The sequence below is a fragment of the Pyrgilauda ruficollis genome, unplaced genomic scaffold (genome assembly GCF_017590135.1).
Source record: "Pyrgilauda ruficollis isolate IOZ18807 unplaced genomic scaffold, ASM1759013v1 scaffold19, whole genome shotgun sequence".
In the NCBI taxonomy this organism is placed as follows: Eukaryota; Metazoa; Chordata; class Aves; order Passeriformes; family Passeridae; genus Pyrgilauda; species Pyrgilauda ruficollis.
In genome coordinates, this window is record NW_024518095.1 from 9339897 (window position 1) to 9364776 (window position 24880).

The 24880-nt window shown below is 37.7% G+C and overlaps 1 protein-coding gene across 2 annotated transcripts in view; it reads left to right on the forward strand.

Moving 5' to 3' along the window:
• Nucleotides 1-23965, forward strand: part of NAV3 (neuron navigator 3) — a 251244-nt gene extending 227279 nt beyond the window's left edge. For both annotated transcript variants that reach the window (XM_041465666.1, XM_041465667.1), the window contains exons 26-38: nucleotides 29-201; nucleotides 2509-2662; nucleotides 5576-5750; nucleotides 9610-9707; nucleotides 10343-10438; nucleotides 10697-10865; nucleotides 11598-11833; nucleotides 13802-13956; nucleotides 14852-14923; nucleotides 15360-15556; nucleotides 16171-16289; nucleotides 18917-19120; nucleotides 21278-23965. In XM_041465666.1, coding sequence (XP_041321600.1) covers nucleotides 29-201; nucleotides 2509-2662; nucleotides 5576-5750; nucleotides 9610-9707; nucleotides 10343-10438; nucleotides 10697-10865; nucleotides 11598-11833; nucleotides 13802-13956; nucleotides 14852-14923; nucleotides 15360-15556; nucleotides 16171-16289; nucleotides 18917-19120; nucleotides 21278-21397 — 1968 coding nt within the window. In that variant the 3' untranslated portion in view covers nucleotides 21398-23965. The remainder of the gene's footprint in view (nucleotides 1-28; nucleotides 202-2508; nucleotides 2663-5575; nucleotides 5751-9609; nucleotides 9708-10342; nucleotides 10439-10696; nucleotides 10866-11597; nucleotides 11834-13801; nucleotides 13957-14851; nucleotides 14924-15359; nucleotides 15557-16170; nucleotides 16290-18916; nucleotides 19121-21277) is intronic.
• Nucleotides 23966-24880: the final 915 nt, after the last annotated feature.

The following is a 24880-nucleotide window of genomic DNA, read 5'->3' on the forward strand; positions in this document are numbered from 1 at the left end:
ATAATCTTGCTCTGTATTTGTTTTCCAGCTAAGAAGCTCTTTCAAACAGGCCTTTGGAAAGAAAAAGTCCACCAAACCTCCTTCCTCACATTCAGACATAGAAGAGCTGACAGATTCCTCCCTTCCTTCCTCACCTAAATTGCCCCACAGCTCAGGGGAGTGTGCAACAACATCGATGAAACCATCACAGTCAGCATCTGCGTAAGTGTCTCTTGGCACACGGGATGGGCTGGGAAGCAGTGTGGCCGTTTGCAGTTCAGAAGCCATTGTCAACAGCTGCGATCTTCTAATCCTGAGCTCCATCCATTCGCCCGATTTCTCGTGAGCTTCGCCATTTACACACTGGTTCTGCAGCAGGTCTTTATTCAGTCATAATCTTTCATCCTTTCACAGATTTTACCCAAAATCACCTAGCTATACAAACTTCGAAAAGCTTATTTTGTGCTCTCCCTGCACCATTAGCAATTTTATCATATCCACTTAGCAAAAGCCGAATGCTAACATTTCTTTGTTACCTTTTTTCATGACATTGTAAAAATAAAAAATTCTAAAATACATATTTTTATTAATTTTTACAGTATACTCATTCCTCCTGTTATTACTTTATCTACTTTGTAGCTACTGATGTATATAATTTTTAATCTATTTCCCCTCTTTTATCAGCTTGAATTTTTTGTGGGATTTTAACTTTTATATTTTATTCAAATCACCACCCTGAAGGTTTCAGGTCTGAGAACAAGTTATCAGTCAACAGCTGTCCGATTTCTTCAGTATTTTTTGAATATCTGATATGTTCTTACAGAGTTCCCAGCTCTTACTCATATTCCTCTGATCTTTTTTTCATTCTGATAAACTCATAACTCTTTCTAATATGGGGTAATCAGCCTCTTTCAACCAAAAAATGCCTATTGCGGATGCTAGCTTTACTTTTCTTCTCCTAATTGAGAATAATCAGGTCACAATTACTTTTCCTTAAGGCACTCAAGGAATTCTAGTCTCATGACTGTTTTATTAGATAATAAATGGAATATGCATGGAAATAAAATTTCATTTCTGATTTGCTTGGCATAGGCAGGTGTGGACACATCACAGAAGGAGCTGTACCATAATATGCAGGGAAAAAAAATCCCAATGTATATCTTTCTTAGTCTTTAATCCCATTTAAAATATTTGAGCATGTTTTGAATTATATTCATTATTTTTCTTCCTCTATTTGACATGTACTTTATTTGCCATGAACTTCATCTTCCCTTTGCTTACAATTTCTTCATATATTTTCTTGATGGAGTCTCGCGTTCTAAACCATTCCCTTTACTTTCTTCCAATTGCATCTGTCTAGTACATGTGTGTGCAGGTCACCTCTAGTCTGGGCATCAAAGAAAAGGCAAAATGGTCGCATGGTCTACAAGCATAGATCCCGGTAAAACTGAGTGTGGGGCATGGAGTTGTGTACCCAACTGCTGACCTGGAGAGTGCTGCATCTTCTTTCCCAAAATGCGTTTGCATGGATTCTGGCAATTAAATGCTGATCTTTGTTTCTTTCTTTTTTGGTTTTTTTTTAATATTAGCAGTAATAATCACAATAATAATACTTATTTTCATAAAAAACTTTTCATATTGAAATTTTTCAGAAAAAATTAACTATTTATAGTCACAGTAATAAAGAACAAATAACATTTACTGAATTGACTGGAAATACTGCTCAGTGTAACAATGAAGCCAAAGTTCAGTGTTTTATTTTCTACTGGTGGTTCTGATGATACAAAGAAGCTGAACAATCTGACAGGAGAGCTGGACCATTGTGGGTCCCTGAGACGATCATGTTTCAATCTTTTCTTACACTATAATGGTTTCTTCCTTCAAAATAAATGCTTATGAGAAATAACCACATGGTAATCCAGTCTTTAAGGGAAAAAGACAAAAACCAACCCACATGATTTCATATATAGTACATTACAAAATGTATAGGCAAAAAGTATAGGCAAAACATCAGCCATCACAAATCAAAACCATTACAGATCAAAATCTTCTAGACTATAAATTCAAGGACTGTCCCTTTGCGTAATATTCATATCAGAGGAAAATACTGATGCCTAACAAATATCAGCAGTACAGTTTAATCAGCACACTTCACTTCTGACTACTGTTATGTAGAGAAATCATAAAATTTGCACCAAAGAAATTATGTGAGTATAAAATCCAATTAAAACCAATGGATGATAGTCACTCAAAGATACCTGAAAAGTAGTTAAGAATTTGTTTTTCACAATAGTGAGCTAAACTAAAAAGCTATAAAGCAATCTGATCACTTCTTTTGGAGAGGGCTTTTTTTTTTTCCTCTTTTAATTTGCAGTTTGATAATTTTCAAGTTTCTTTGATAAGTTTCTGTCTTCACTCATAGGTTTCACCAGCAGCAAGCATTTTTCTGTTCTTTGATATTTAATAATGACACTGCTTTGGGGAGAGAGCATTCCTTTAATCTCCTGCCTGTTTCCTGCTCCTCTTTAGGATCTGTGAGTGCACAGAGGCAGAGGCTGAAATTATTCTTCAGCTAAAAAGCGAGCTGAGGGAGAAGGAGCTCAAATTAACGGATATTCGTCTGGAAGCCCTCAGCTCTGCACACCATCTGGATCAGATCCGGGAAGCCATGAACCGCATGCAGGTCAGTGCAGTAGCTTTGATGACAGAGATGCACACCAAAGGTATGACTGGTGGGTTTTCTTTCCCAGGACTTTGTTTCAGGCACCAAAAAACTGTCTATTAAAAGTAAATTGCTGGACTGACAGTACTTCTGAAGGATGGGTATGATAAGTGCTCACCTTATAATAAAGACATTCTTAGCATATATATTAATAGCTAAAATGTGTTTAAGAGATATGGAAGAAGACATAATCCCTGCCCAAAGGATATTTATTATCTCAAGCCTATAACTGGGGTTAGCAACATGACAGAGAAGCAGATCAAAAAGTGATTTCTACAGCGTTTTAAATCCTTGAGCCATGGACGGGCCAGAATATTATGTGCATACTCTTTCATCATTTCTGTTTCCTAACTCAGTCATGTCTTGCCAAGGCAAAGAATGTAAAATTGATCTAATTACTGTATCCAGCATCATAAAATTTTACTACATTGTTTTGTTACTCTGCCTCAATTCCTTTGTGAACATATTTTTTCATTAGAAGATTTTCCCTTTCATGAGGCTGAAAGGATGCAAAAAGAATGGCAGCGTTCTTCAGTGGAGCACAGAGCTTTTTGGGACTTGATTCTGTTGCTTACATGCAAATCCCCAGTACCACGGTGGGTGTCCAAAACTACCTATAATATCCACACATTGTGACATAAATCCTTCAGTGGAATTGGGCCCTTCGGATTGGCAGCTAAGATACCTATGTCAGCCCTGAAGGCACTGTAAATCTCTATTTGAGGAACAGAATCAAGTCCATGGGCTGGGGATTCAGGGTGAGACAGAGTTGGCTACATTTAAAAGTCTGGGAAAGAGCTGCATGATAAACTTCTGTTGTAGTCAATCCAGTTTTAGTCCTGTAGTAGTGAGGGCTAAAGAGCTATCCTGAAATTACCCCAAAATAGGTACAGAAGGTGAAATGGAGTTCCTTGAGCATAGGCACTCCTTACCATTTGAACCAACCTCAAGTATTTACATCTGCACAGGACATGAAGGTTTAGCATTCTTCCATGGAAGACCATATTTATCATGCCACTGGAAATCCACATTGGCACAGCTGAATCCAGCCCAGTGCCTTGCCAGCTGAATTGCTCTGTGTTGGATACTTAGGTCAGGTGCACCTTTAGGCACTTGTGTGTAGATGCCTATGGCACCTAATTTCATAACTACAGAAATGGTGTGCTTGATGTCTTTTCTAGACCTCTTTGTTTACACAATGCCTGTATCAGTCTCAGCCAGATCTTTAAACATCTCATCCATGGTACCTGCCATCCTCCCAGGTGCTCACACCACTAGGTACCAATATTACTGTGGGATATTTGGCTGAACTTCAATTAGAGGGAAGACTTATCAAGAACTGGTCCATAAATATGGTTTCATTTGTCCAGACATAAGTAAGGCATTGATCTCAAGGCACTGAAAGGTTTTAAGGAACTGTGAGGAATAGAATGCAGTTAATTGCAGCAGTGGAAAAAAGGATGTGAAGGCTTATCATCTGATGACAGTCTCATATTCGGGAGATGAGTGTCTGAGTCAGGTGAACTCCCCACAGGGAGGAGTCTGCTGTGGGCACAGTTCTCCAAAGTCTGAACTTCGTCAAATCTGGACAGAGGCAACTAGTTGAGATGCTGTTACTGGTAATCACCATTTCTGAAGTTCACCCAAAAGAGCAGGCGGCTGCCTTGGCCACAGTTGCCAAACTGTGATATTTGAGAGGATTGATGAGGATTGGTAAGGGGAAAAAACAGGACTGGTAGAAGTGATACATGAATATTTTTAGATTCAAAGCACCTTAAAAACCTAAAGCTCAGGTGAATGGAAGACCGCTAAGAGCTGTGTAATTAATCAGCATAAATTGCAGAATGGCTCCTGATTTGAACCCTAGACTAAATTGATACACCCATCTATTGCCTTCTATTACTATTATTTTGGTTTGTCCCTTCCCTTTCACTGTCTTCTCAACTGTGTGTATGTGATCTAATCTTTTTGTAGCTGAAGCAGGGTTTTTTATGATGCTATCTATCCCTTATGTTTTTACTTGTATAATACAGCTGTGCAACCTCCATTAAAAAAGTAAGACTTGTAGCAGGGTGATGTGAATGTAGAAATAAATTTGATGTGCAGAACCATCTGCAAGAATAAGCAGTTGCTTTGTAATGCACTTTGTGAAGCAACTGGAAGCTAGATTTAGATGGTACCAGGCTGTTCTCAGGCTAAGTTTTCCTTTTATTATTGTACATTCAATAATCACTTGGCAGCACAGAGGATTTAGCTAAAAAAATTCCAGTTGTTCTGATTCATCTGTCACTGTCTGTTTTCATCAGAGGGAGTTTGCTCACTGCTATGTTAACAATCCCCTGTTTGAATGATTAAAATACCTTATTTGATAGCAAGAAGGGTTATGAAACTGTTAAACTATCAATTTCTAATTTTTCATTTTTAATTTAATTTCTTTGTGAAGGTACTGCTTAAATTTTATATTCAATGACAGTAATAATTTTCTGTGACTTTAGAAACATTGACATATCCAGTAACTTTCTTAACTAACTGTTACCTTAGGTATTTGACAATAGAAAGCAGCTGAAAAGAAGGGGGATAGCTGGAAAAATTCTAACCACACTCACATTATGGTCAACTGTACAATAAGCACAAAAGCTTGAAGCTGATATTGTTTAGGATCTGTCTTGAGGCAAAATCTAAAACAAGGTTATTGGGTTATTGGTTATTCATCTAAGAAGTAAAGGCAAACCAGTTTTTGCTGTGTTATATCTCTGTTGTCAAAGTGGTAAACCAGTTATCTGGGTCAGGGGAACAGCATCACCAGACTAGCCACCGATGTTGGTTTCCAAGAATAATCTCCTGTGCTTTGGTGTTGATTTCTATTGTGCATAGAATGAGATTGAGATACTGAAAGCTGAGAATGATCGCTTAAAGGCAGAGACTGGAAATACTGGGAAGCCTGCCCGGCCATCATCAGAGTCATCAAGCAGCACATCATCTTCTTCATCGCGGCAGTCACTGGGACTTTCTCTGAACAATTTAAACATCACAGAATCTGTTACATCAGGTAAACATACTTTGGGCACATGCATGCCTCAGCAGTTCATAAGAATTTTTCAGCCCCTTAATGGGCTGCATAGGAGAAGCACAACTGGAAATTAAAACGCCTCATATCATTCAGGTTAACACAAGGTATGCATTCAGTAACAGAGAAGAGGAGGAATGCTGGTGGTCATGTCTGAAATGTAGCTTTTAGAAGCCCCTGAGCAGCAGTAACAGACAGTTCATTATGTTTGCTTTGTTCCTAGCTATGATGCTCTCTGACTATGTAGGTTATAATACTCTTTGATCATCCAGTTTACAATTTCTTGGAAAAGAAATATCTGTTGAAGTATACATTACAACTGTGTTGATATATTATTTTGCTGATGTGAGATAAATATGAGTATAGTATGTGAAACTCTATTCTTTTTGTTTACAGGTCTGATCATTCAGTTAGCTCCCTTCACTTCATATTTGCAGCTAAGGCAGGAGGTGGTCTCAGTTAGCTTTGTCCCTTACATTTTTTTTAATTTGGTACAGCTAGCTAGCCCATGTTTGACCAAATCACCATTTATCACAGGAGCCAAACCCTTCCTGATCTATTAGGCACTCTCATTGTCTGCTGTGAATGAAGGAAAGCAAGCAGAAGTTTGGTCCACATCCTGAACATTAAAATCTGATTATTTTCCATGTCATGGAGTTTATGATAATAAGCCTTGTACATTAGTTTTGATAAAGTAGCCAAGAAACAGAAGTGCTGTCTCTAACATTAGAACCAGGAGTAAAGCAGGAGCAAAGCAGCACTCATTAGCTGCTTTCATAGACGCCACAGAAATTATAATGCTGTCTCTGGAAGCAATAAAAATGTGGCTAATAATTGTGGAAAGAGTCTAGGCAAGAATACATCTGGGAATATGCCAAACTGACTTTCATTTGGATTGGCAGTGAGTCATATTATCTTGCCAGTCATTGATTACACGGATATTTGAATATTTTTTTCTGGTTAATATCAGATTTTGTATGAAAATTAGTATATTTTTTATTTACATTACAACTCTTTGAAGGGTTTGACTTTTAGCATGGAGGATCCTGAACTAGGCCTCAACATACAATGGGCTATTGCAAAAGCAGGGAGAAAAAATTAACTGCTCACAGATCCACACATATTAAAAATAAACAAACAAAAACAAACAAAAAAAAGTAAGATTTTTTTTGCAATACGGTGATTATGTATGTATGCTCTTTCACAGATCCACACATATTAAAAATAAACAAACAAAAACAAACAAAAAAAAGTAATTTTTTTTTTGCAATATGGTGATTATGTATGTATGCTCTCGTGAGCAGCAGCCATTAGCACTTTGTTGATTGGCATTAACTCTGTCTAGATACGGTAATAAACATGTGGGAAGAAAGGTCTGAAGGAGGGGGAACTAGATGAGAATACAATGGGTGAAGAGGAACAGGGGAAAGAAAAGGGAAGGTAAAAGATAAGATAAAAGAATGAAAAAAAAGAATATTAGGAGGAAGTGTTCAGCAAAAGAATAGAAATAATAAAAGCTGGAAGAAAAAAGAGGAAAATACGGGAAAGAAAGAAGGAGAACAGGATGACTGGGAGAAGTGGTTGGATGGGTGTTTCCAGCCTAAATGATTTTATTATTTTGTAAACTTTATATAATTTTGTGTGTTATTGTTCTAATTGTTTTTCTCACATGAAAAGTGATTACTTTTCATTATAAGAAATTAAAGATATGAGAGTGCCTAATGAGGAGTGGAGAATTTAATTTGATTATGAATCTAGAATTTTTGATCATTGTGATGATCATTTTGTTGCCATGCCAGAGAACTTGGAAGGGTGAACGCTTCCCACCAAGTCTTGTGGGATTTCTGAGACAGCTGGAGTACTACTGAATAAAAGTCCCTGAGATATGGGGAGGTTAATCATGATGAGGATTAAGCTGAGAGAATTGAGTGGTTTGGCTCTTCATATTATAAAAATACCATTGTACTTTCTGGGAGCAATGTCTTCAATCAACCATGGTCATCTGGAAATGACCAAGCTGTCCACTGTCACTTCCTAAGGGTATGATGATACCCTGTGGATCAGTGTGAGTGGCAACCTGGGAAGGGGTGTGGTGGTCGCAGACACCCCTGTTTCAGTCAGTTGTCAGTCACTGGAGTGAAAGGAGCAAACAAGAACCAGTACAAGACTGGCCCAGAGTGCCAGACCTCTGACAAGAATTGAACTGAAATAATTATAGCATGCCTAAAAAGCAGACCTGGCAGGGGGTACTTAAAACAATTAGTACCACCATGAAATTAGAGGCCCTTGGGCATCTTCTCAGCCCCTGTATCAGTGACAGAGAGAGCTCTTAGAAAGTGGAATTTGTTCTTTTGCTACGGAGTGGTTCCTCATTCCTAAAGACTTAAAGAAGAATGAGTTTAAAGGGCTGCATAAGGGTCATTTAGAGATTGAAAAATTTCACATCATAATTTGATATCACAATTTCATATCTTAATTTGCTCTCAGACAAGCTATGATGATGACGTTATCAAACCTCTTAGGTTTCTCAAAGGTTTGTCAAATATGCCAAAATATAAGTGAAGTGAAACATTCAGTGGTGACACAGAAAATCTGTCTGCCTGGAATAAAACAAGCATAGATTTATTAAAACCCACAAATAAAAAAACCTTCTTTGTTAAATGAAAAAAAAAAAACAAAACCCCAAACAAAACAAAAACCAAAAACAAAAAGCAAGACAAAAAAAAAAAAAAACAAAAAAAACCTGCAAAACAACAGCAGAGTCTACATTCCACATCTGGATGTAAGTTATCAAACTTTTAAGAGGAAAACTTATTTTTAATACATTAATGAAATTATATTCATAAGGCTTCTTTGGTTTTCCCTTGAACAAGTGACTGAATCTTACTGGGACCTCATTTAATTTGGATGAAATCTGACCTTGTGCAGACTATGTCATGAAGTCAATGTTTTTCACACTAATAATGAACAGGGCTTAGGTTAGTGGATTACTGTGCTGGCCTTTGAAGAAAATGCAAATCCATAATCTCATCTAATTTTACAGTTAGTTTAAATGTCTACCAGTAAAGTCTCAGAGAGAACTTCTAGAAGAAAGCAGCAGTTTTATCACTTGCAATAAAGCTGTAGGCCCAGCCTTTAACAGGAATACATCTGCTTTCTCATTTTAGCAGTTAATGAGGTGGTAGAAACAGCAGTGTAGAGCAAATCAAAATCACCCTTCACCTCCAAGAAAAATTAAGCCTTTCCTTAGAGAAATGGCTGAAAACAGAGTCCCATATTCTGGAGGAGTCCAAAGTGGTTTTCTAGTGGGGGTGAAAAGAACTCTATCCATGCCATATGTACAGAAGGCAAAGGAAGCATCTGGAAAGTGAAATTAAATGCTATTTAACTTAACAGGAAAAAAATATCAATGCAAGGATTTCTTGTTTTCTCTTTGTACAACATTCTAAAGGGCACAAATGAGTGCCCAAAGACATAAATGTAATTTAGTTTTTAAACAACATTACTTTCTGTACATATTCTAATTTTGAAAAAGTTCCAAGAGAGAAAGCAAAGGCAAGACTATAATGCAAGATTTTTTTTTTTTCTGGCTTCTCTATCCATGTCTACATGATTAAAACTCCTAATATTCCTGCAAAAATTGACAACTTGTAACTTTTTGCTTCCAACAGAAACGGTGAACTAGGAATAAATACAGATTACAACAATTGCAAGTTGTTATCATGGCAGCCTTTCTTTTTAAATAAATTTTTAACATTTAAATCCTTTGAACAAATATTGAACTGATGATGTGAAAATAATTGATGTTTTCATACTGATCGCTTCCCTTCTTTTAATGTAGATATTTTGCTGGATGATGTCACTGATGGAGCACTCCACAAAGAAGGTCATAGTGTCAAAATTTTAGTAACCATAAACAAAGGCTATAGTCGAGCCAAGGTAAGTGCATTACCCAGAGCAGAATTATAGCTCAAGCAAATGCTGGAGTACAGTATGTCAAATTTTTTTCAATATTTTAAACCAGGAACTGAAGGGGAATATCCCACAGATTGCAGCTCTCTTCTGTCATCCATGCTCAATACAGTTAGGCACACTCCATAGACTAATGCCATATGGCCTCTTTCTGCCTTTGTGGTGGCTTAGATACTACTAATTCTTAGTTTAATTAGTAGTAAGATGTCCTGGGACTTGCTGTCTCTGTTTTTAAGTCATTATAAATTAGATCTATGTATTGGTCTCCTTAGGGTGCAACTGTGAATTTGCTGCTGAAAAATAGTATTGTCATGTTTTCACGTTCTGTGCTATAAAAACTCACAAATACAGTGCAACCTTTATTTTTAGTTAACTCTTTAAAAACACAGATGCAATCAAAGAGCAGAACAAGCTTCTGTATTCCCTTCTTTATAAAGATGTATCCAAGTAACACAATCTATACCTACTTCTGGCACAGACATTATTACCAAAGTTGTAAACTCTTATTCTAAGTAATATTCTTCATGAGGAAAACTATGAATCTTCATAGAAAACTAATTAGCACCATTTTTACTCCAGTTTCTAAAAATCTCTCTTTACAGGATCAAAAGCCACATGCATACCTGATAGGATCAATTGGTGTCAGTGGAAAGACAAAATGGGATGTTTTAGATGGTGTAATCAGACGTCTCTTTAAGGTAAGACACTGAAAATTGCCTTAAGTATTATTACAATTTTCTTTTTCACTTTAGAAAATTTATATATTCTTTGAGTTGTCTTACCAAGTTTTTGTTTTGTTTTGAGGTGTTTTTGATGTATAGCTAACACCAACCACTATTAAGCTTTATTCTCAATGTCACAGTTCTTTTTTTCTTTTTTTTATGACTGTAGGTAGTTTTCCAAATAGCTTTCATTCAACAAATATTTTTATTACTTATGTTTTCATATAATTTCAGGAGTATATTTTTCGAGTGGATCCAACTACTAGCCTGGGTTTAAGCTCTGACTGCATTGCTAGCTATTGTATAGGGGATGTAACTAGAGCCCATAGCCTAGAAGTGCCTGAACTGCTGCCTTGTGGATATCTGGTTGGAGATAATAACGTCATCACTGTGAACCTGAAAGGTAAAACCCAAGGAATACTTCTGCAGATTCTGTAGAGTTCTACACTGCAGTTTCCTATCCTTTTATGATTATTCTTCTTACACCTGACCTTTCTGTATTGTTTCTAGTTTGAGGCCACATTTATCACATAAACTGTCTGTAAGACATTGCATAATATCTATTGCAGCCTTTTGAGGAAAATCTAAGAATATCTGTGCTCCCCTGCCTGACTGCCAAATCACAACAAAGTACTGATTTCTAAACAGTGGCAAAAATCCAACCCCAAAACAGAGATTATGATGAGAAATACTTATGCTTTATTCAGTTCCACAGGAAAAATTCTATACATTTCAAAAGCTCTAGGGATTTGCTATTGGAGGGGAGAGGGGACCTTCAGGAGGACTTTACATATGCTGATGTGACAACTGGTAACCCTTGTGACTGTCACTTTGACCTTTTTTTGTCATCATTGCCAGTAAAGTCTGCAACATATATCTTTGCCTCACTGAGCCTTCTCTTCACATTTACTTTGTTTGCATCTCTCCCACTCATCTCAGCTCTCCACTGCTGTTTAATTTTTTGTGGAAGGATACCAGTATTTCTACAGTAAAGAAGTTTTTAGCAGGGATTTGATTTAGAATATTTAATTTAAGTGCTATGCTTTGGGCATAGCACTGGTGCCACCAGATGCTGGGCCAAATAACTACCTTAGCAAGAATAAGATAAGCCATTTTTCTTTTCTTTTATCCCCAGGAGTAGAAGAAAACAGTTTGGACAGTTTTGTGTTTGACACGTTAATTCCTAAGCCAATTACCCAACGGTACTTTAATTTACTGATGGAGCATCGCAGAATTATTCTGTCAGGACCCAGTGGCACAGGAAAGACCTATTTAGCTAACAGGCTGGCTGAATATGTTATAACTAAATCTGGCAGAAAAAAAACTGAGGATGCAATTGCAACTTTTAACATAGATCACAAGTCAAGCAAGGTAAGTTACAGATGAAAACATAATCTATTGCCCAGTTTGTAGAACAGATTCCTTTAATATGTGTACTCTTATGCTGTTCAGTTAGCATTTCTTCCTACAACAATTCAGTCTTCAATCCCAGTGATGTACAGGGACCAGATCTTTCTATTCTAAACAAACCATTGAAGCACTGCCAGGGAAGTCTCGATTTTTTCCCTCTTCAGGAAACCAACTTTAAGTATAGATGCAGAGTCCAACTCCTATGTAAATTAAATTTTTGAAGTGTCTGTAATTCCTTTGTCAGAAGGTTTGCTATATAGTAGTACTAGTGTAACTTGCTTTTTTATGATGATAACATCAGCCTTTGTTAGCAAAGATTTCAAAGGAGTGATTTGAATTTACTGTCTTGGGCTCGGTTTCTTAATCAGCACTGGGGAGATACAACTGTGATGATTTCTGGTGTGCATAGGTCAGGAAGCTGACCGTACTGAAATTGCCTCACACATCATGTCACATTCCCAGTGATTTACATAGCTCAGATTATCAGGTTTCTGGCAGGACTACTGTGCTAGACACAGATAATACTATTCACCTGGCTGTCCTGAATTGAGTGTACTTCTAACTTGGTTCCTGGGGGGGAAAAAATGAAAGGGTTTGCCCGGAGCTTTCTGATTTGCACAGAACATAATGAATGCTAATGTAAGAAGGGAGAGCATACAGATCCCAAAGGGGCAAAAGGACCATTCTGGCAAAAATAACTGCTTTTCATTGTCTTTATACAGAGGATTTGTGATGCCATTTACTTTGGCAGAGAATGTGTTTGTGTTCTTTTGTTATACTGTACACATCTGTGAAGAAAATTGTCCCATAAAAGAGCAAGCTTTTGGATTTCTAGTAAATCGCTTGGTCTATGTGTTTTGGTGTTTCATTGTTGTTTTTGGGATTGGATTGGTTGGGATTTTTTCCCCCTTTTTCTTCTATCAAAATTCATATAGAATTTTTTGAGTTTGTGATAAAAAAACAAAACAACAACAACAAAAAAGCAACATTGTCAAATACCAAAAGTGTTTGAATAATATAGATGGTACTATTCCATGGAAGAAACTGATAATGTTCCCTGAGAGAGAACTGATCATAGGCAAAGAAAAATCTTTCTTGAAATAAAAAAGGTGCACCTTCCCATTAAAGAAGAAAAGATTCAGCTATCCTTGATCCAGAAAATAAAATGGCAATAGGAACTTTGTCCATAATACTGAGCATTTCCAACCCTGACAAAATTAGATACCTCTAGGGATACAGCTGTAGAACTTGACTAGCCCAAATTCTCAAGAGCAACTGTTGACAAAATTATGGAATGTTTGAATTGTAGAAAGCTGTCTTTTACTGCTGCACTAAACAGCAGCCAGACAGCTGACAGGAAAGAAGAATTTACACACCAAATTTTATTATGAGGTGTGATAAAGCATCTCCAAGAAGGCAGGCAGATTTTCAGTGAGAATGCTGAAAGGAGATACCTAAAGGAGGAGTTCAGTACACCAAAACTGTGTGATGGTGTGGTGGGGTTTTGATATATAAATGTGGCACTCAGAAGAACAAAGGTCCAAAAATTAATATGAGCATCTCAGCCCATTGGAAATGGCATATTTTATTGCAATGTATTTTCCTCTGGATATAAGATATTTTACCAGAAAATTTCTAAGGAATGTATCCCCCAAATCAGAATGCTTCAGTCATTTGCCTTGTGTTTAGCATCTTTGTTTTTTCCTAGCGTGAAGCTTTAATGTTGCCCTGTGCAAGCAGCATGTTTTCCTGCTTGTGCAGTTCCAGCTGAGTGATCCACAGGAGGAAAACTCTTTAGCAGTCATTTTATCTTTCTGAATTTTTTTTCCAGTGAAATTACATCTATGATCTAATTAGATTAATCTTTTCTGGGCTTGGGGCTTTTTTTTGTGATTTTGTTTTTGGTTTTTTTTATTAATTCTGCTGAAGGATCTGCGACAGTATCTAGCAAACTTAGCTGAGCAATGCAGTGCTGACAACAATGGTGCTGACCTCCCTGTCGTCATAATTCTTGATAACCTCCACCACATCAGTTCACTAAGTGACATCTTCAATGGTTTCCTCAACTGTAAATATAATAAATGGTAAGTAGTACCTTTTCTCTCTCCTTGCACACAGATTTTACAATTAAAACAGTAAAAGCTGCTTGTTATTTTGCAAAATAAAATGTCCCAGTGAAAAAACTTAGGCTCCTATAGGCCATCTGCAAGACTGTTGTGTGCTTCAATAATTTTAGCCCCTTTCAGCCAAGAAGGTAGTTGTCTCCTTTGCCTCATTTACATGACTTCCATGCTTCTCAGTGAGATGGAAATGTACCACAAAATTTAAGAATATACTTAAACACTTGACTGAATTATAGGGTTATCCATTGCACCCTGTCAGATCACACAAACTCATTAGTACTATAAGAACAGTTTATATATTGTAAGAGGGGAATTTGCGATAAACCATGCCATACAGAAGCAGCTGTGAATCTAGCAGATTTTCCCTTCTCAAAGTTTTCCTGCAGCAGTAAAGAACTATAAAGGTGGCTGAATGTCCTTTATTCTCAAGCAGGCGTAAAAATAATGTTTTCTAGAACTTTTACTGGCCTATAATGTTAGTTATTTCTGCTGTAAATGTGATATCATAGGGACTTCCCTTCATAAAATCATTGCATGCAATGTCTTACTCATGAGATTCACTGGCTTTTGAAATTAAAAAACTAAGCGTACTGCCAAATCATGAGTTACATTAAGACAGGGTTGCTTTATTTATTTCTTCATTACAGGTGGGCACTAGTAAACTACATATGTGCAAGAGGGAAATCATACAGGAATAAACATTTTAACAAGGGTACTTCAGAAATATTTTAAATCTATGACCATAGTACACCCAGACTCTTTTGAAATTGGCCTAGTGCAGATAGTAAGAAGGAATATACTAGGAATATTTGAATGAATTCTCCATCAAAAAATCCTACTGCTTTTATATTTCCAGTCCCTATATTATTGGAACCATGAACCAAGGAGTTTCTTCTTCACCAAATCTGGAGATGCATCACAATTTCAGGTACATTCACTCTGTATTTACTGTGGCCATGTTTGCACAGCTCCCTGCTTCTGAGCCCAGTTCTTTGACAAATATTGGTCTTGTGTCTCATCACAGAAGAACATTTCAGTTTCAGTGTCTCTCCTCTGTTGATGGGTCTCTGAATCATGTTGGGGAATGGTAAAAGAAATAAGATACTGTCTAGCACCTCTAGCAAGTTGCTGAAGATTATTGCATTTCTGCATTTATTTTGTCTTCAGCAGTGTCTTGAATTCCTGCTGGAACCTGAAGTGGCTGTATTGAAACAGTGAGCAGTAATGAGGTTTATTGGAGCAGTGCTATACTTGCTGACTAATGAGACTCTGTGACATTACTTTCATCTATATGTTGAAGAGGAAATAATGTATTTGCTATTTGTATTTGTATTTGCTGCTTGACATTTATCTCTTCTACCCAGGTGGGTGCTGTGTGCTAATCATACAGAGCCTGTTAAAGGTTTCTTAGGAAGATATCTGAGAAGGAAACTGATTGAAACTGAAATAGAAAAGAGCATGCGCAATAATGAGCTCATGAAAATCATTGACTGGATCCCCAAAACATGGCATCATCTCAACAGCTTCCTAGAAACACACAGCTCTTCAGATGTAACCATTGGTGAGTCCACTGTTGGAATGGTTTGAAATAAGGATGCAGGCTGAGCATTTGAGGGATTTGTGAAGAATATATTATTATTTTTTTAACTTTCCATATCTCAATGGGAAGTACAACATAGCTGTGGGGAATTTGTCTAGTTGTCAGCAAGATTTAAAAGAAAATTGAAAGTTTAATGAGAGAGTATATCTATTTCCTGGTAGTTTTTGTTGCTAAATACTTTCAAGTAAAATATCTCTATTTTCAAACTAAATTTAAAAAAAAAATACCCCGATAGTAACTTTCCTAAGCTTGATTATTTTCTCCTGCTTTCACACTGCAGTATAATTACAGCAATAAAAACCCTTGAATCTGAGGTCTTTTAATGGAATAACTATGTTAGCAAAGATGTCAGCTTTTACATAGCTTTGCCATAAAACTTGTAAGTGTTCATTGGGCCCTACAATTCCACTAAGTGACACCAGTTCATTTTTAATAACAGGAGACTGTTAATGTAGTCCTGTTTTAGTATTCTCTGAACTTGAGCTTGTCCCAGTACTGCTTTTTTAATTTTGAGAATATTATTTTCAATGTGTTTCCCAGTTATACCTTTTCTAATGCACAACTTGACTTCTCAGGTCCCCGCCTCTTCCTCCCTTGCCCTATGGATGTTGATGGCTCCAGAGTGTGGTTCACAGACCTTTGGAACTATTCCCTGGTTCCATATCTTCTGGAAGCTGTGAGAGAAGGACTCCAGGTATGACATTTGTTTCCTAGCAATTTTTTTATTGCTGAAAGGCTTTCTCCAAGCTGTTTTTAAACAGTGCATCCTGGTTGCATTTGCAAGAGGAAAATCTTAGGATGAGTTATAGAAGGCAGACTCAAATTCCTTTTGGCCTGCTCTTACTCTGGTGTATAATTTGGCTTTGTCTGTCCAGCACTAGCATATCTTGTATTTTATGAAGAGGTTTTCTTCTCTCTGTGACTGGAGGAAGGTGGGTTTTTTCCATTGTTTAAAGAGTTCCCAGCATAGTTAAATACAGCTCAGATTGTCACTCTGAGTCAAGTCAGTCTCAGCCTACCCCTGAATGGAACAGTTAATGAGCTTTACACTGGTGCCAGAAAATAGCTCCTACCACCTACATACCCATGTAGGCACACAGATTTGTGGGGAAAAGTTTGTGAACAAATTTGTTTTCATAGAATCATAGAAAGGCTTGGATTGGAAGGGACCTAAAAGATATCTAATTCCTGGCCTTGAACACTTCCAGGGATGGGGCATCCACAACTTTTCTGGGCAGCTTTTTCCAGTGCCTCACCACCCTTACTGTAAAAAATTTTGTCCTAACATCTAATCTAAAATCTCTCCTGTCTTAGTTTAAAACCATTCTCCCTTTGTCCTAACACTATCTGCCCGCATTAAAATGTTATTCCCCCTCATTTTTATAAGCCCCCTGGAAGGTTGCAATTAGGTCTTCACCAGGGGGAAAACTCTCCAAGTTATACCAGAGGAGGTTAGGATTTTGGGTAATTCCACATCTTTGGAGGAAACCTAAATATTTACATTAATCCATTCTCTCATTTTTTGTATTCCCCCGCCCACCGCCCACCCCCCCTTCAGTCTTTGATTTGCTTTCTCCCTTTTCCTTTTTTTCTTGGTTTATGCAAGGCAATTCTATGTCATTTTTTTTCCACACATGACACCAAAAGATATTACTGTATAGTTCAGGGAAGATTGTTATGGACTAGGCAAAGAACTGTGTAAGCAGCTGCAGTTTCTTTATCACCTGTATTGACACAGTGACATACTGATGCAATGGAGGTTTAGAATCTTGCCTGTTAAATATCTCATGCTTTCCTAAAACTGCTTATCTCTCTGGGAATTACAGTGTTTATGCCTTGTGCAGAATACTGCCAAACATTTGATAGAACAGCCACAGTGAGATTAACAGCACTTGTTTAGACCAGCTATAAAAATGCAGTGATATTCTTCATGCTCATATTTTACCAAGCATACAGGGTAACTGCTTAAAGGAACACTTCAGTTTTGCAGCAGAAGATGGCAGCATATAGAAGAAAATATGTTTGTTTCATGAGCTGTACCAGTTTTTAGGTGCTTTGGATGACTTCCATAGAATAAAGTTATTAATAATAAACAAAATTTTTTATATCATATAATTAAGTGTTCCTGGAACCAAAGATGGATAAAAACTGCCCTTCTGGTCAGGTACTTTGCAAACTCACTTGTCAGACATAGGATTTACAAGCCTTCCTCTAGATTCCAGAAAAGATTTAGTCACTGTTAATCTCAGATGAAGGGAAGTGCTACAGCCTGGAGTTAGCCTGCTACCTCTGAGAAACATTTCTCTTGGCTTATTTAGGCAAATCCCTTTTGTAGCAGCCTAGCCTCAGTGCAGGGCAGAAAAAGTCTGAGTATCTCTATGCCTAATACAGAGAACTTGGCTGCCTAACCTGAAGCTGTGCATTCAGCAAGTGCCTGGCAGCAGGTGTTGCAGTCATAAGCACAACCCATTCTTCTGCCTTTATCACTAAAGTCCTCCCGTGTTATACTCCCTTGAGGAGTGCAGCCCACCTATATCCTCCATGAGGGCATGCCCTGCCAATAGCATAGTGTTCCTTGGATTGTGTGAAACTGAGGCAGGAGAAATTCCAAAAAGCCCTGGTGGATGGCTCCCCATCCCAGTGTATCATTGTCACAGCAAAAGGAAATCTTTTAAGCAGCTACCAAGGGGCTCTTATTTAACATGCTGCTTGTGAACAGCAATACAGAGAGGGGTAAATTTTAGTGAGGATGCTGCTACATCTCTTAAAATTACGACATTCTCATTCTTCCTCTGTCCTCCCCTCAGATACCTAAACATTTTATGCTTCCCAGTGAGGAAAAATATATCCCTTGTGAAGTTCTTCTCTTAATGTTCTGAATGTTATCACATTTAGGATGTGGACAGATGTCTGCTTCAGCATCTCATTTTTCTAGAAGTGAACAATCTGTACTTCTAATTCACTTCAAACAAAATCCAATTAACTTGAATGCTTTTGATAGGTCTGTGTTAATTTCCCTGATATGCCTTAAGCAAAATACCTGGAGGTCTCATTTCACATTGTATCAAGCACTTGCTGTTGTCTACAAGTGTCACTAGTTATGGAGCATTTTCCAACTTGCAGCCACTCTGTGTAGTGAAGAATCATTAGTGGAGATGATCCAATCTCCTTAAGGTCTTATTTTACCTGAGTACTGAGAACATCTGAAAGCCAATCTCTTTCTAAAATGGTTTTGATATTTGTGATGACATTTTTTTCTGCTGTTACAAGTGGTACTGAAAAGTCTGTGAAATACTTACCTGTGTTATATCCATAATGCAGATGTATGGTAAGAGGGCACCCTGGGAGGATCCCTCCAAGTGGGTAGCTGATACCTATCCATGGAGCTCTGCAACTCTACAGCATGAGTGGCCATCACTACTGCAGTTAAGGCCCGAAGATGTTGGTTATGAAGGTTATGCATCAGCAAAAGAAGGAACAACCTCTAAGCACGTTCCACAGACTGATACAGAGGGGGATCCCTTGGTAAGATTCAAACTTTTGGGAAAAGGCTTTTCAGTATGCACTTCACTCTCACATGTTAGACTGTACACTGTGCAGTAAAAAAAGTACTGTGCACCTGTTCCAGAATAGGCTTTTAAAATGAATTCTCCTATAATTTATGAAAATGTTGAAAGGAAGTGGGAGGGCATGTATCACCAACATGTTAATATGTCCTTACATTGTTTCTATTTCCCATCTGCCAGATGTATCTGGTATCTGGTACCATGTATCAGGTCTTCATCATTACATTGTTTGGGAACCACTCTTCAGCAGCTTATTAATCAGTTTTATCATGAAAATATCTTTCTTCATCAGGCAGTTTTTCATCTACATTATACAAATGAAAGACTGCAATTTTCACATTATCTAACTTACCTATCATAGAGAATTTAGTGAAAATAGAAATTAGCCATCCTCCCATTTCTCATATTTTCAGATAACTGATGACTGTGTAGTCCTAATGTAGAAGGAATGCAAGTGTGGTGGCATTAAATGATAAGAAGTTGATTTCCCTCAATGCCACCTATTGTTTTATTTAAATATGATCCCAGACATTCAGGTTTACCATTGCCTCCTCTGATAATGGACTATTAAAATGCATATGTTGAACTGCTGTTCTTGTGTAGTGCTTTCTCTGTGGACTGCCTTTATCATAATTCAAAATACCATTTTAGAGAACTGTATTTCTAGAATAGGCAGCCCTTGGAAAAGGGAATTTCTCAGACAAAATTGCACTTAACTCTTAACTGTATTAAGAAAATGGTTCCTCAGCCTCAGTGTTTCATGTTCAAAAACAGCGTCATGAAGAAGTATAGAAAATCATCTTATTTGAACTTCTCTTCCATTCCATAAGCTTCCAGGTGATATTTTGGCCCTATGATTTGAGCTTCCAGTGAGTGTGTTGGACAGGCTTCCAGCACAGCATAATCTCCATTATGGTGAAAACCCATGATGTGGGCAGCCTGAGTTCAGTTTCCATTCATCCCTGCTCCCTGAACACTGTGGTCAGCATCTGTACCTGAGTAAATATCAGAAGCTTGAAAGTTGTGACTGGAGGGTTTGCACCCACCTCCAGTGGGGCTCATGGGTGGACAGACCCTGCACTTGTCAAAGCTGGACACGTCTCATGCAGGGTGTATTGAACACCCACTGCAGATATCCTGTGTTCACGAGCATGGATACATGTTAAATTCTATTTAATATAATTTCTATTTTCAGCAAAACCAAACAAAAGTGTTGAACACTGTTCAGTGCCTAGAGAAACTTCACCATGCAAGTTGAAAGCATAGAGATGTAAGGAACAAACTGGAAATAGGGGCTTAAAACACAAACTGCTAGGAATACATCTTTGGCTTTGGTTTTTCTTTGCCTGCTTTTTGTAACTACAGTGTATTTGTTCCTTGAAAAACACTGAAGTACTGTCTACATTGCTTGCAGTCCCTAGCATGCTGGCAGAAGTGGATGCTTTAAAAATAAAATCCTGACCATTATATAGTCAGGCATCAAGCATCCAAGTAATTTTCTGGATCTTAATGTTGCTATTTGATTATTTTCAGATGGTTTTCAGGTACCAGTAATCCCTAAATTATGGTGGGATCTACTCTCCTGGGTAGGAGGATCTGTTGCTGTTTCACTCCTGAGGGCAGCACCTCAACAGCAGATGGGACTCATTTATGAAGCAGCTGGCATCAGTCCACCCCTCTCTCATTCTCTCCCCATCTTTCTCTAGTAGAGGGGGTATGTTACTGTGATTGTTTTCAGTTGCTTTTCCAGTGTAATGCATCTACACCATCCAAAAATTATCTGGAAGCTTGACTGTCTCCAAATATGGGCCCAGATGTCCAGCTGAGATATGGCTTCCTTCCTCTGCCAGTGTTGCAGCTGCAATTAAAGAGCGTTATCAGGCAGCTCCACTGTATCCCTCTTTGGACCTTTAAACTTCTATTTAAAAACCAGAAGGCAATGAAAAGAGTGCCAGTAGGAGCTGCTAACACCCTGCCCTTTCTGAAATCCTTTTGTACAGTCCCTCCTCTAGGTATCAGCGCACCTCATACAGCAGGGGAGCTTAATTAAATTTTAACACAGTCACTGCAGTTTTAAATGAGACGAGATTATGTAAACATTGCTTTCTTCTTTCAGATGAATATGCTAATGAGGCTTCAAGAGGCAGCCAACTATTCGAGCGCACAGAGCTGTGACAGTGATAGCACCAGCCACCATGACGACATTTTGGATTCATCCCTTGAATCAACTCTCTGAAAGGGACAAATCTTGCTGTAGGATGATGGTAAAATCTGTTTCCACTAGACCACTGCCAGTATTAAAGCAGCACACCGAGGTCACTCAGTAAGAACGGTGTGTTGTAGGGAGGCAGGAGACCTAACTCTGCTAAGTCAGGAAGAAAAATTGAAGTGGAAAGCTTGAATTAGTTTAATTTCAAGGCATTTCAATACCTATGGAGCCGAGTGAGACTCCATTTGTCGACTGGAAAGTGCCCTAGACCAAGGGCATCTGAGCAGATTGCACACGTGTTAGCCAAACTGGAATATTTTTTTTCCCTTATCCTCTTTCTCTCTTTCTGTCTCTCTGTGTTTCTCTGTAAGAGTTTACAGCGAAACTTCTTTGGATTTTTTTTTTTCCTTTAGTTTATCCTGAGGTGCTGCATGAACAATGCAGTCTTCTAATTATCTTCTAACCTCTGTTGTGCCACATGGTGCTGGTCACAGGACGGCAGTGGTGTTTGTGTTATACACTACTGTCCATTCCAAAATGAGTAAAAGATGATAGTAACTCAGAAAGCACAAACAGTATTGTGCAATCACCAGAAAACATGACTGTGATATGCTGGATAAGTGCCAATTTAATTCTAACTGCCATGGTCACGGTGATGCGCTCCATAAAGTTTTTAGTACACAAGTCACAGATTTTATAAAGTTATTTTTACCACAAGGGTCTTTTTTAACCGCCTGCCCACTCCTTAACAACAGTTTTCTACCAATTACTAACCAACACTGATTAAAGGCTTTTTAGGGCTTCATTTGTTTGAGCCTTTTCAGTGAAAGAAGGAACATTTCTTATGGTGCTGTCTCACTGCCTTAAAACAGATTTCTAGAACAGTTTTACAGTTGGTTTTAATTCCTAAACCATTGGTAATTTACACTGTTTTTTTCTTCATTTACTAACGAGAAAACATCAGTTAACATAGTAGCCTCATATCTGTATATCATGATTTTTTAAAGTAATGGATACGAGAAAGAACAGTTGCTATATAATATTTTTATCTTGTGAATAGATTTCTCTGCCTACCCTCAGAAGTACACAAGGAACCCAAACCCACTTTCACTGCCACTTAAATGCTGACTAAATCGGCTCAAATCCATTTGGTCCCATGGAATGGAATTTTTGGGAGGATAGATGTTTTGAATACTTATCCAGTGGAGCTGGATGCACTTGATGCAGCATGAGCACAAATATATGGGTTTGTTTTTCTTTTCCTTTTTCTAGTTTCAGCATGTTGTTTTGATTGCTATAGTTGTACATGAAGAATTCAGCATAAAAGAACACTGAAGCAGTGATGTCCACTGTGGAAGAGGAAGAGTTTATACTGTAAAAGTGGGTTGGTTTTGCACAGTCTACTGGGTGGGTATTGTAAATATAGAGAAAAAGAAAAAAAAACAAAAAAGAAAAAAAAGCCTTGCACAAATCAAATCAAAAGCAAACAAACAAAAATATTGTATTTTATTCTGTTGGTGTTAAGAGATGTTTCACTTGCTGAGATTTCCTGTATGTTGCAAACAAATACAGAATGCAAAACCTAAAAGCTGTTATTACCTGGTGTGTTTGTCCTGTACTTACAGTTGTTACGACTATGCAGGAGCTATCAATGCCACAGTTAGCACGTTTCAATATCTGTATGAAACCAATACATTTTGGGGGGAGAAGTCTGAAAATGTTTGAAGTTCATATGTCACAGCAGGCTACAACCAGACTGCATCCGGACTGCTCAGAGTAACCGGAAACACACTCTTTAACCACAGAGCCATGAGGTTAAAATAGGTGCACGTGAGCAAGAAGGTACCTAAGGGCTCTGGCATTGTGTAGTCATGTACTGTACACCTCCGTGGATGTTACCTTCGGGATGTGTATCTGGTGCTATTCACTCCTCGTGGCCACCCCGTGGCCGCCTGCTGTAACTTAAAGAAATCAATGCAGTTTCCAAATGGCACTGAGCTGCATCTCTGAATCTAGAGGTTCCTACACGGTGCTATTGCCCTAACAAAACTCTGAATTTATGCACGTAGGATTCAGTCTGACCAACATCGTGCCCCCCCCAAACCTGGATCCATTTCTGATGCAAAATGTCAGTTCATACACCTTGACTGACTCAAAGAACTAAAGCAAAGCTGCTCTTTCTTGTACCTGTGCTCTGAGCAAACCTGCAAATCTTTTCCTGCCATATTTAGCTCACAAACACACAATATTACATATACAAAACTTCCTACAATACATCTCAGTGAGTCCACCTAGTTTACAACTCAGAAATTGTTTGTGAAACATTTGTCTGTACACATTTTATATTTTGTACATTTTTGATGTAACATATCTTGTAAATAGACAGAAACAGTGAAATAAATCATCTGAAAATTTTTGTAGTCTTTGTAAAACCCTAATAATAAGTATTTGGTGTCATCGGACTTAACTGGATGATGTATTTTCTATTGGTTTATTGTTCCTCTAGCTTGTAAACCAGCTTGCGTATATTTTTTTTGCAGGTGTGCACACTGTATCTGTCTAAATTATTACTTTGCCATTAAAGTGGAATTATTTATTGAAAACACAGTCTGATGTTTTTGCAGTCAGGACTACTTAACAGATATTATTTCAAATAGATGAATACGAAAACAAAATGACATACTGAAGGATGTGATTTTTCTGTCTTCAGCACAACTAATCTCTGTAGAAACAAAATTAACTACTGTTTCCAGTTCCAGTGATTCAGCAGGATTTTTGAATGGCTGTTTCCTTGGTGGGAACATGTTATGCCATTCAGAAACAACTTCACAATCTCCCCATTCTCAGGATTATTTTAAAGTACAGACCTATTTATTTTAGTGACAAAAAATCTGTCCAAAACCAATGAAGTATAATGTCTTATTTTGAAACTCAAAGAACTTAGAACTACTTCCTCAGCAGGTTTACATCAATATTATTTGAGGTAATTCAAACAAAGAAAGTGTAATTGTCTTAGTCACCTAATCATAGGCTTTGAGGTTGGAAGAGATCATTATGCTCCTGCAAGTTGCAGCAGCTCAGATGTAAGTCTCAGCAGCCGGTCTGTAATTTCTCCTGGAAGTGCAATATCCCAGGAACGACCTTTAGACATATTGGTACAGAGCAGAAGATTCATCACCTCGTTAAAATGTGGCTAATTATTCACTGGGTGGTTTGGGTTTTTTAAGGGCTTCATTTACAGTTAAATCTTACATATCACTTTTTCAAGAGAATAATATCCCATATTGTCCTTTGTTATGCCCTTTCTTCTTATACTAAAAAGCCAGTCACAATCAAAAACATCTTTTACAAAAGTCTTCTTTGCTTGTCTTTTTGATAAGACAGGCAGTTTTCTCATTCCTAGCTTTTCACAATAAGCCATGCCTTTCAGGCCTCAACATGTTTATTGCAGGTGTTTATGACTATGTGTTTTATCAGACAGTCCATTCTGAAATGTGGGTATGAGAGTTG